Genomic DNA, 12,596 nt, shown 5'->3' with positions numbered 1-12,596 from the left:
GAGAGGTACCGCCTTTTACATCTGTAGGTTTCCTGTCCCTGAGGGCGGATCCCTCTCTCTCCGTTGTGCCGTCATGGGGGAAAGAGAAAACTCTGTTTCTCTTATTTATTCTCATCTGGACTAATGTAACTCTCAACTAATCGGTCTCCCTCTTACCAAACTCTCCGTTCTCCAATCCGTCATGAATGCTGCAGCTAGGATCATATTCCTCAATCGTTATACCGATACCTCTACTTTGTGCCAGTCCTTACACTGCCTACCCATCCACTCCAGAATTCAGTATAAACATATTACCCTCACACACAAAGCACTCCATGGCTCAGCACCACCCTACATCTCCTCCCTCGTCTCAGCCTACCACCCTACCCGTGCCCTCCGTTCTGCTAATGACCTGAGGTTAACATGCTCATTAATCAGAACCTCCCACTCCCATCTCCAAGACTTTTCACGTGCTGCGCTAATTCTTTGGAATGCACTACCCAGGTTAATACGATTAATCCCCAATCCTCACAGTTTTAAGCCTGTCTTAAAAACGCATTTGTTCAGACTGGCCTATTGTTTCAACGCATTATCCTAAATATCCCTGTGTGGCTCAAATTTTTTTTACCATAACCAAGTCCCTCGCATCATGTTCTCACATGCTTTATGCATTTAATTACCCTCTGTGTCTGTACTGTTACATATTTAGACTGTTAACTGGTTCGTGCAGCAACAGGAACACCTGATTTTGTGACGTTATAGCGATATCGCTATGTGTGATACTTACCTCCGACCGGCTCCCCCGCTGCTCAGCGCTGATTGCGCGAGATCGGGCGGCTCCATTTCTCGTCGTCAGCATCCTGCTGGGCTTTCTGCTGTGTGAGACGAGCGATGCGTGGAGGCGGGCGGTAGGACGTCTGGATCGCTGTGTGTGAAAGGTGAGTATCGTCCGCTGCGTCGCTGCTGCATCGCTGTGAGTTCTTCCTGTGTGGAAGCTCACCAGCGATCATTTAGCGATGCACCAGCGATCCTGACCGGGTCGTATCGCTGGTCGGATCGCTAAATGTAAAAGGGCCTTTACACTAGGGCTGGTCCAAATAAAAAAAAAATTGTTACCATCCCATCTTTTGTGTGTCCCCTTTTTCCTTACAGAATGTAAGTTTGCGAGCAGGGCCCTCATTCCTCTTGGTATCTGTTTTGATCTATGTATTTACTGCTATGATGTAAAGTCTATTTTCTGTAGAAGTCCCCTCTATAATGTAAAGTGCTGCGGAATAAGTTGGCGCTATAGAAATAAAATTATTATGCTGCCGACAATTCCGCAGCATTTATGCAACGTGGGCACATAGCCTTACGGTTCAGTGCATTCAAAGAGGTGGATGCAACCAAAAACAGCAGATTGTGGATCATACGCTCGCCATATGTTAAGGTGCATTTACAATACATGATTACGGTGAATGAGGGATCCCATGAGAATAATACAGTATTCCTTGTTCAGGTGATTGGCAAATACTCAAATATTTTGATCTTCCTAAAAGATAATCGTTCTTGGCAGCACATTGTTCTGTGTAAACAGGACTTGTGCTACTGAGAACAATGGCCGCCTGTGCACACTGAGCAATTACTCATTGTTCAGTGAATATCCAAGTCGCGGTTGGCCTTGTAAACAAGCTATTAAAATGTCTGCTGACCGGCAAACACATTAAGCTTACAGACCGAGAGCAACTTTTGTGATGTTCACCCTTGAGAAAGAGAGAAAGGTGGACTAAGTTTCCCATGAGGACATAACCCAGATAGCAAGGGACCTTCATCCACTACTTACAGTAGGAGGGGGAATTCTGGGCTCTGCAGAACCAGAAAGGGAGGCTTGTCGCCGTCCATGGTTAGTCCGTCAGTGGTCACACAAACACAAAGAGTCCTACCTGGAGGCATCCCCAACCAGGATTAAATAATCAAGGTCCCAGCGTTGATGTTCGTGCTCCTTCTCCCCCAGGTCGTCAGGGGGGAACCCTGAAGGGAACGTACCAACATGCCAGCAGCTCCAGAGCCCCAAACGAAAAACCAACCGGGAGCACCAGGAAGTGAACGAGAAATTCGGCATAAAGTCACTTCCAGTACGCACAGCTTTCAGATTCTGCCGGCATGTGGAGAAGAGGATGTCAGGGAGCTGCAGAAGGACCCTGGCTGCACATCACCTCCCTGCTTTACCCCACGAGGAGGTGCAGGAAAGGTCCCGAGTCTCATATAGGCCATGGAGACGGGAGCAGCACATACAGGAGGAAAGTGAAGCCCCCGACCTCAGCTGCTCGGCATTAAGTGAGTAAACCTGGGTGCTCCAGATCGCCGGCCACGGCAGCACCATCAGGAAACCTTTTCATTCACCATAGGGATCAGGAAAAACACTGGTGGTTGTAGGAAGGGGAGGGGTATTTAACCCCCTTTGTGTTTCCTGTCCCCTATTAGGGCGGGAAGACATCCTCCGATGCTGCTGTCGTGGAAGGTGACTAGAGAAAATGCAGCTAAGATCTTACAGACCAAGAGCAACTTGTGTAATGTTCACCCATGCCATAGGTGGGCAGCAGGGGCCTTAGATTTCATAGAATCAAAAGCAAACAATATTTCCATAGGGACCGTTACACGCTACCTTGCAAAAAAACCCCTACCGTATATACTCATGTATAAGCCAAGTTTTTCAGCACTTATTTTGTGCTAAAAAAGCCCCCCCCTTGGCTTATTCACGAGTCAGTTGTCCCAGAGGGCCGGCATGGGAGGGGGAGCGGCAGAGCAGTAGGTCACAGGAGCCGGTGGCTCCAGCTGTAACTGTGCCTGCTGCCAAAGAGAAATTAATATTCATTTCTCTTATAGCGCGCACACAGTGACATCCGCAGCAGCTGGCTTTCAGAAGACAACCTACTCACCTTCCTGCGTGCCCTCGCTGCATCTAGTTGGTTCCGGCGCCAGCAGCATTTCCAGCCAAGCGATCACGTGGCACAGCTCATTAAGGTAATGAATATGCATGCCTCTCAACTCCAATAGGTGTGGAGTGAATATTCATTACCTTAATGAGCGGGGCCATGTGATCGCTCAGCAGGAAGAGCTGCTGGCACCGGAACAAGATGCATCGAGGGCAAGCAGGCAAGGTAAGTAGGATGTGTTATTTTCTTTATCGCCTTATTGGGGGACACAGATTACCATGGGTGTATGCTGCTGCTGCTGCTAGGAGGCTGACACTATGCAAAAAACAAGAGAATTGACTCCTCCCCGGCAGTATACGCCCACCGACAGATACCAAGTACCTCAGTTTGTGCTTCGTGTCTGTAGGAGTCGGACAGGGATCTCCCCAGATCCGCATCTAACCATTTTCTTTTAGGTTTTGTGTGTGTGTATTAATCTTTTCCCATTTATTTTCCAGATTCTACACCGGGAAACAGGGGGTCAATGTTCACCCTGCTTTCCCATATCATGCGGCTGAGCGAGCAGTGTGGTGTTGACCACATCGCAACTCTCAGTACCGCAGGCAGGACTTTTTCCATATCACCATTCGGTGCTATGGGCGGACGACAGGTGGCCGGTCATTGCCAAAACAACTCCTCATCCCTATCCCAGGACAGGGCTGAGAGGAAGACGGTGGTCGCCATCGCTCCCAACAAAAGGACGCCGTCTTCTACGTGACACGGGTAAGAGGACCTCTCCCAGCGGCCTGTTCCCTACTCATGCCCCTGTGGCCCTCCTCTTCAGGGACGTCAGGTAAGATCCTGAACGATCCCTTAGCCCCGCATGTCTCAGGAAGCAAGAGTGGAGATCAGTCTGCATTTGAATCTCCCGCCCCTACTAGCCGCGCGTCTCTCATATCAGCCGCGCTCCCGGTTAATACAGAGGCACATAACGCGGGGGTCTTCCTGGGCTCAGGGGGCTCTTTCTTATATAGCAGGGTAGCGCAGGCTCACCTTAATTAGCGGCGCCGCGGGTGTCAGTGTAAAAGCTCGGGCGGGGAGAGAGACCGCTTTCACTTTCTCTTTCCCCGCTCTGAGCGCGCTCCCTGTTACACTGGGCGCGCTTTCTTCTCTGAGCGCGCGTTTTTTCTCGCGCCCTTTCCACCCTATCACAGCTTGTCTTTCTTTTTAGGGGATGTCACTCTCCCTTTTACCGCGCCCCCCCTCTGCTAATGCCAATCTCCTCCGGGCGCCAAATCCCGCCCTCCGGACTCACAGCCAGTTCCCTCCTGCAATTTTCTCTGCTTCCTGCGCTGCTTGGGGGACACGTCAGGGTCCAGCTGCTCGTCAGATTCTCGGTACGCTCGGCGCTTAATGGCAAATTGGCTCCCCTCTGCAGTAGTTTTCTGTGTAGTGCAGCCATAAGGCGTATCTTTCCTATGTTCAACCCTGCAACGGCTCTGTCTTTCAAGCCCACCGTTACCCATTACGCCTGTGCACGCTGTAACAAGAAGTGGGCTTCAGGCCGTCCTGCAGTCCTTCAGTTATGTCGGCCTCTCAGGAGCACACCGATTCCCGGGATGAGGGTACTTCCCACCTCCCAGAGTGGGCCGTTGCAATGTCGCAGTCGGTCTCCGATCTGACTAAAGTCTCTAAGTCCCTGGTCCAGGTCTTAGAACGTTTGCCTCAGTTATCTACAGCCACCTGTGCACCGACCATCTCTCAGGGTGGGTCGTCCGCACCTGACCGCGACCTTCAGAAGGACAGGCCGAGTAGGATTTCTAGGAAGCGTGTTCTGTCGGGCTCGTCTTCCAGTTCGCTAGGCCCGTCGGCTTCTCCCAGGTGTCCTTCTCCGTCTTCAGAGGACAACCCTAGGTCTGACGACGATCCCCAATCGGGATCTAGTTCAGAAGCAGATAACATATCTAAAACGCGGAATATGGTCCATAGTCCTCTTTCTGCCATCTTCCAAACTTTGGAAATTACGCAGGACAAGCCTCCTTCTCAGGAATGTTCTGTTCAGAACCTTTCCAAACCATAAGGAGTTCGATACTACTCTAACCAAACATTGGGAGAACCCTGAACAACGCTTTTCAGGCCGCAGGTACTTAGATGTCCTGTATCCCTTTGATGTGGATCTGCTCACAAAATGGACCAAAGCCCCCGAAGTGGATCCTATTTTCGCTTCCGCCTGGGTAGCAAAAGTCATTTCAGATGGGCAAAAATTTCTTCGCAGAGGCATCTTAGCGGCAGCTCCCCAGGACGAGCTGGCAGATCTAATTAATCATGCCGGTAAATACCTCTTAGCTGCCTCCTTGGATGCGGCTGGGTGCGTAGCAAGGGCTAGCAGCAACATAGTAGCTGTACGCCGAGTCCTTTGGCTAAAGTCATGGAATGCAGATACCACCTCTAAAAAGTCGCTTACCAATCTGCCTTTCCATGGTTCTCGGCTCTTTGGAGCCAAGCTAGATCAAATAATTTCGCATGCCACTGGTGGTAAGAGCACTTCTCACCCTCGGTCTCGGTCAAAAAGGGTTTCCGGCCGTTTAGGCCCTTTCGTGGCTTCTCGTCCACAGAAAAATCTACCCAGCAAGATCGGCCTTCCGGTTCTACGGAGCGAGAGCAGAAGAAAAGAGAAAAAAAAAAAAAAAAAAAAACCCATCTTACAAACCTGCTCCCCGCTGGAGATCTAGAGGACAATACTCCAGGTCTTCTGGTGCCCGTTCCGGTAGGTTCTCCTCCAAGTGACGGGTCACCCCCACCTGGAAGTTTTTCCAGGGTGGGAGGCAGACTTTCCTTTTTCGCGGACGCTTGGCTGTCTGTTGTCGACGATGCTTGGGTCAGGGAAATCATCGCATCCGGATACAAGATCGAATTTGCTTCCCAGCCAAACAGACGTTTTTTTCCTGTCTCTACCTCCAAAACAACGGTCCCACATTCCAGGATTCTTTCAAGCCATCTCCTCCCTTCTTTCCGCCGGAGTGATTGTTCCCGTTCCCTCAGACGAACGGTTTTTCAGAGTTCTACTCAAATCTTTTCGTGGTCCCAAAAAAAAAGACGGGACCCTTCGACCAATCCTGGACCTCAAGTTGCTCACTCGCCATGTGAAGATTCTCCACTTCAAAATGGAGTCTCTTCGATCAGTGATAGCCTCAATGGAACCCGGAGAATTCCTCTGCTCTGTGGACATACGGGATGCTTATCTTCACATCCCGGTTTGTTTGCAACATCGGAAATATCTTCGGTTTGCGATTCAGGAAAATCACTATCAATTCACGGCTCTTCCCTTCGGCCTAGCCTCTGCTCCCCGTGTTTTCACGAAGGTGATGGCGACGGTCATGGCCATCCTTCGATCCAGGGGGATTCTCATCATCCCTTATCTGGACGATCACTTGATCAAAGGCTCGTCCCGTCAAGACTGTCTCCTGAGTCTTCACATAACCCTGGATACCCTCGGCCGCCTCGGATGGTTAGTCAACAAGGAAAAGTCCATTCTCAGACCCACTCGGCGTCTGACCTTCCTACGCATGGAACTCGACACGAATCTGGCCCGGGTGTTTCTTCCGAGGGAAAAATTTGCGTCTCTGTCCAAAGAAATTCAAGCCCTCAAACGGCCGAAGCCCATTCCCCTTCGGCTCGGCATGAAAGTTCTGGGGAAGATGGTGGCTTCCATGGAGGCAGTGCCTTTTGCACAGTTTCATCTTCGCCCCCTTCAGCTGTCCCTCCTCTCAGCTTGGGACAAGACGACGTTGTCCTTAGACCGCCCCATTCTCCTCCCTCTCAGAGTGAGGCATTCCCTGACTTGGTGGGCAATGCCTACATCAGTCCTCCAGGGGAGGTCCTTCCTCCCGCTCCAGTGGCAAGGCATTACCACCGATGCCAGCCTTTCTAGGTTGGGGAGCGGTTTTTTCCATCAGGGAACGGCACAAGGACGCTGGAATCCACAGGAAGCCCTGCTCCCTATCCATCGTCTCGAAATCAGAGCAATCTTACTGGCCCTTCTTCGCTGGCAGCCTCTTCTCGTCGGCAAGCCGGTCCGCTTTCAGTTGGACAACGCCACGGCTGTGGCGTACATAAACCATCAGGGCGGCACGCGCAGCAACCAAGTGATGTCAGAAGTGGCCAAGATACTGCGCTGGGCAGAACGGTACGTTCCAGCAATCTCCGCTCTGCACATTCCAGGGGTGGAAAACTGGGCAGCCGACTTTGAGTCGTCAAGGCCTAGCGTCAGGCGAATGGTCTCTCCAGTCCACAGTCTTCGATCAGATATGCCAGCGCTGGGGTTATCCAGATGTCGACCTCATGGCATCTCGGATGAACCACGTTTCCGCATTTCGTAGCCAGGTCCAGGGACCCTCTAGCCGTCGCTTGCGACGCCCTAGTAATTCCGTGGTCCCAGTTCCAACTCCCTTATCTGTTTCCACCTCTTGCCTTGATCCCAAGAGTGGTCAAGAAGATAAAATCAGAAGGCGTGCCAGTGATTCTTGTGGCTCCAGACTGGCCAAGGAGGCCTTGGTATGCGGAACTGGTGAACATGCTCGCGGACGTCCCCTGGAGGCTTCCAGACCGTCCGGTTCTTCTCTCGCAAGGCCCCCTTTACCACGAGAATTCTCGGTCTCCGAATTTAACGGCATGGCCGTTGAGACCGCAATCTTATGAGATTCAGGTTTTTCAAACCAGGTGATTCAGACGATGATCAAAGCCAGGAAACCAGCCTCTTCCCGTATCTACCATAGGCATTGGAAGGCCTTTTTCCGTTGGTGCGACGATAAAAGAGTCTTTCCAATGTCCTTTTCCATTCCGTCCATACTGGGTTTTCTCCAGTCTGGCTTAGATTCGAGTGTCTCTCAGTACCCTCAAGGGCCAGGTTTCCGCTTTGTCTATCCTTTTTCAAAGGGAGCTCGCTTCCTTACCGCAGGTGAAGACATTCCTCCAAGGAGTCGCTCATGTGGCTCCTCCTCATCATTCACCGATAGAACCGTGGGATCTCAATCTCGTTCTTAGCGCTCTCCAAAAAGCACTGTTTGAGCCCATCCAGGACATTCCTTTGTCTTTTCTGTCATGGAAGGTAACCTTTCTGATGGCCATAACATCCATCAGAAGAGTCTCTGAATTAGCGGCCCTGTCATGTCGTTCTCCTTATCTGGTCCTCCATCAGGATATAGTCGTCCTCAGGCCCGTTCCTTCTTTTCTCCCAAAGGTGGTATCCTCCTTCCACATCAACGAGGATATAGTTCTTCCATCATTTTGTCCTGCTCCTTCTCACCCTCTTGAGAAGTCACTCCACAAACTGGACGTTGTTAGAGCCTTGCGTGTTTATCTCGCTAGGACTGCTTCTTTTCGTCAATCCGATTCATTGCTGGTCATCTCTGAAGGTCACCGGAAAGGGCTTCCGGCATCCAAATCCACGATCGCTCGCTGGATTCGTTCTACTATTCTGGAAGCATACCGTCTTCAGGAAAAACGGCCGCCTCCGGGAGTGAGGGCTCACTCCACCCAGGCGGTTGCAGCTTCGTGGGCCGTTCGACTCCAGGCTTCGGCTCTGCAAATTTGCAGGGCCGCGACCTGGTCGTCTTTGCATACGTTTGCGAGGTTCTACAGGGTTCATACCCAGGCCTCGTCTGATGCAGTCGTTGGTAGGAAGGTCCTACAGGCGGCGGTGGCGCAACGGCCGACCCAAGCCCTTCCTGTTCTTTCGTTCCTTATTGCTGTTCCCGCCCTTGGGACTGCTTTGGAACGTCCCATGGTAATCTGTGTCCCCCAATAAGGCGATAAAGAAAGATGGATTTTTTACCGTAAAATCTCTTTCTTGGAGCCTTCATTGGGGGACACAGCACCCTCCCTGTTTAAGTTGTACCGTGTTGGGTCCTTGAGTCCCTTGTTGGGTTGGTACATATGTTTATTGTTCCGTGGCTTCTCCTACTGCTTTCTCACCAACTGAGGTACTTGGTACCTGTCGGTGGGTGTATACTGCCGGGGAGGAGTCAATTCTCTTGTTTTTTGCATAGTGTCAGCCTCCTAGCAGCAGCAGCATACACCCATGGTAATCTGTGTCCCCCAATGAAGGCTCCAAGAAAGAGATTTTACGGTAAGAACCAAAAATCCATCTTTTTAATAGGAACCATGCATGTTATGATAGGGAATAAGGAGCCATGCATACAAGGACAGAGATGGGGGAGCCATGCATACAAGGACAGAGATGGGGGAGCCATGCATACAAGGACAGAGATGGGGGAGCCATGCATACAAGGACAGAGATGGGGGAGCCATGCATACAAGGACAGGAGAGCCATGCATACAAGGACAGGAGAGCCATGCATACAAGGACAGGAGAGCCATGCATACAAGGACAGGAGAGCCATGCATACAAGGACAGGAGAGCCATGCATACAAGGACAGGAGAGCCATGCATACAAGGACAGGAGAGCCATGCATACCAGGACAGGGGATAAGGAGCCATGCATACCAGGACAGGGATGAGGGGACAATTCATACCCAGCTTATACTGGAGGCAATAAGCTTACCCAGTTTGTCGTGGCAAAATTAGGTGCCTCGGCTTATACTCGAGTTGGCTTATACTCGAGTATATAAGGTAATTTATTTATTTTTTTACCCCCCATGGAGAAACAAAGACAATGGTCCAAACATTGAATTTCTGATGTGGTTTATTAGCCAAAAACTAAAAATGGATCCTAAAAGTAAACACAAAATTATTATTTTAAACCTCATGGATTTGGCAAAAAAAACACATCAAAACTTCAGTATCAGAATAGTCTCATTCATCTATATACATAGATAAAAATTACGAACGGCTGCTTTTCAGGGTTTTGGACCAGTGTTTGGTCAGTGACAGTTTTGACAGTAAAAAAAAAAAAAAATACTACATGTCCACAGCCCCAAAGATTATAATAGGTAAGTGGACTACCCATGAAAAAAAACAAAAACAAAAAAAACTGATAAGACATGACTCAAGGATGTCTGAATGTGAAGCATAAAGCAAATCTGTAACCACCGCCGGTTCTTGTCCCAGCCATGTCTCAGGGAATCAATGAATGCTCACTCACCTTGCTTCTCTCGCTTAGATAACGGCGTTTTCCCCTTAAACAGCATTGGTGATCGTGTTAGGGCCAAGAGCCCACTTGTAGACAAAGAATTTCTCACTATCTTGTTTGGTGAGGTGAAAGCTGAAAAACAGACTCAAATTGTAACAAATTGTAATTTTTTTTAATCCAAAATGTGCAGCAGATGGGGATAGAATAATAATTTACCAGCAATATTGAAGACATCATCTTCACAAGAACTTTCCTGTGAAAGGCTCATATCGGATGACGGCACACATTCTTCCAAGTCCTCGCAGGGAGCACTCAATGTGCAGGATCGCTTAGAATTTGGTTCTTCTTTTGTGGGAGACATGAAATCAAAGCTCCGCTTTCTGGATTTAAACGACATAGCCCCATTATCAGTTCTACCTTTCCATTCTAAGACCGGGGACCTCTCCAGAAGCCTGGAAACGCCATCAACTATAAGGTCTCCAAACGGGGAGACCTTATTTACATCAGGTTCTTGGCTACCTTCATCTCTGGATGGAGCACTGCATGAATAATCTGGATTCTTCTCTTGCCTGAGTAGATGCGACTTCATAGGAAATGCTTTTTTCTTTCGTGGCCAATTATTTATTACATCACTGCCATTTTTATCCTTGTACTTTGGTGATGGAGTCCATGGGCTTACAGTTTCAGCCTGTGAAGGAGAAGCAGTACTGGAGGAGCTCCTTTTCGGTGTGTAAGTGTGGCAGATTAATGTCTGCAGTCCACTTTTTCCAGGAGTATTGTGGGAAGATCTTAGGCAAGGGGAAGAACAAGCAGATTCCAACTTCATAGCATGCTTATTACACCACGTCTCCCCAAAAGGGCTTTCATTTCCTTTTTTACTTTGAGTTCTAGTTGGAGATTTTGGTAAGGTACCCAAATCAACCGTAGAACTGGAGTCAGTCCTTTTAAAACGCAGCTTGGGTAACCCAGACGCTTGCATCTCAAGTTCAACTTCATATACAGGAGGAGGGCTGAGCTTCCTCTGACTTTTTGGAGTTGTGAACTTTGCAAGAATTTGTGGTGTTCCAAGACGCGCTGCAGCTTCTCTTTGTCTCCTATCCACAGTACATCGTAGTCCATATGGTGATGTACATGTTACATCTCCCCCACCCTTAGGTGTTGTTGGCAAGTGGTTTATTAAACCCGCATCAGAAGATTTTCTCTTGAATAAAACCTTCATTTTTAGATCACAGCTTTCGGATGGCACGACCTTCGCTTCAGTTATATCAATACTTTCATCTGTTTGAGAGCTATTGATAAAAGACTCTGTGCCCTCAGAGCTCTCCAAAGACGACATATCTAACCTTTCACACAAAACAATAGGTTCACGTTTGCCACCAGGCGACAGGATTTTTCGTATAGAAGGGTGGTTTATACTTGGAGACATGACCCTGGCAGCATTATATGGTTTTTCCAATATGGATGTAGAAGGTGATTCTAGTTTCACTTGACCTCCACCTGCTTCCTTAGGGGGTTTACTGTTTGAGTGACAAATGAATTGGCAAGGATCCGAATTCTCCTGAGCACAACTAGGTTCATCATCATTAAGGATGAATTTCCTGGGAGTTTTTATTGTTGGTTGACAAGGGATCATAGACTGAATGCCTGGAGTTTTTCTGGGGGAGAAGAAAGTTACCTTTTCAGGAGTACATTCTACTGCAAGAGCCAACATGTCTGCACCATGTTTTAATCGTTGCTTTGGTGTTGGTGTTTCAGACACTTTTTGTGGAGTTTGAAGTAAATTCCTCGATGGTGTAACACACCGCATGCTTGACATCTGTAGCCTGGGAGGTTCCCTGGGTGTGCAAGTTGAATGCGATACTCTTGCCGCTGTGTCAGCGCTTGCACTTGGAGTTTTCTGTAGGCTTCTTAAAAATTCATCCTGAGATATATCTGCTCCCTCCTTACAAGGTGTAAACTGCTGCCTTATAGATTTTAATGGTGAAATCACACACATACTTGGCGAGCCTCTGCTAGGGGTTGTCTGAGCTAAACGCTCGCTTCTTCTTTCAGCAGATTTAGAAGGGGTCTTTTCCTCTATTTTAGATGGTGAGAAAAACACTCTTAAGTCTTTGGCTGCGCTTTTTTTCTCCGCTGACGTTTTGGAAGGAGTTTTAGGTGTGTACACTGACACGCAGAGTGTTCGAGGAGATTTTCGCAGCAATCTGTTGGCTTCATTGAGCTGCTCACAACTTGGTAGGGATTTCTGACTATTCTTTGGCGTAGACATCTTAGACTTTTCGAATATCTACAACAACAATACATATGTAAGTAATTGTTTGCAGCAACATTAAAAAATTGTGAAAAGTAAAAACTTGTATCTTTTGGCAAATAACTAACTATTGTATCAATCCTTGAAATCTAATCAGGTCTTGTCATTAAATTGTGGATACTTCTGTTTAAAATTAGCTGTGTTTTATAGTGGATATGTTAGCAAACTTTCATTAAATAAGGATTTTTTACTCACTTCATTGGAGGACACGTAATCATTGGATAGTCTTCTGCCACTATTAATGCAACTAACTAAAAATCGGCTCCTCCCCGGCAGACTACTTCGCATGCTAGCAGCAGGCTCCTCATTTTATGCAAACAG

The 12,596-nt window shown here is 48.5% G+C and overlaps 1 protein-coding gene across 2 annotated transcripts in view; it reads right to left on the bottom strand.

The window, feature by feature from the left end:
- Window positions 1–12,596, bottom strand: part of TICRR (TOPBP1 interacting checkpoint and replication regulator) — a 123,922-nt gene that overhangs the window by 10,830 nt on the left and 100,496 nt on the right. For both annotated transcript variants that reach the window (XM_073568701.1, XM_073568700.1), the window contains exons 20-21: window positions 10,181–12,251; window positions 9,977–10,096 (exon numbers count right to left, since the gene is read on the bottom strand). In XM_073568701.1, the coding sequence (XP_073424802.1) occupies window positions 9,977–10,096; window positions 10,181–12,251 (2,191 nt within the window). The remainder of the gene's footprint in view (window positions 1–9,976; window positions 10,097–10,180; window positions 12,252–12,596) is intronic.

This window comes from Dendrobates tinctorius, unplaced genomic scaffold, assembly GCF_039654945.1.
Source record: "Dendrobates tinctorius isolate UK_male_01 unplaced genomic scaffold, ASM3965494v1 ptg000022l, whole genome shotgun sequence".
Classification (NCBI taxonomy): Eukaryota; Metazoa; Chordata; class Amphibia; order Anura; family Dendrobatidae; genus Dendrobates; species Dendrobates tinctorius.
The sequence above is the reverse complement of the archived record's forward strand: the minus strand, read 5'-3'. Positions and strand labels throughout refer to the sequence as shown.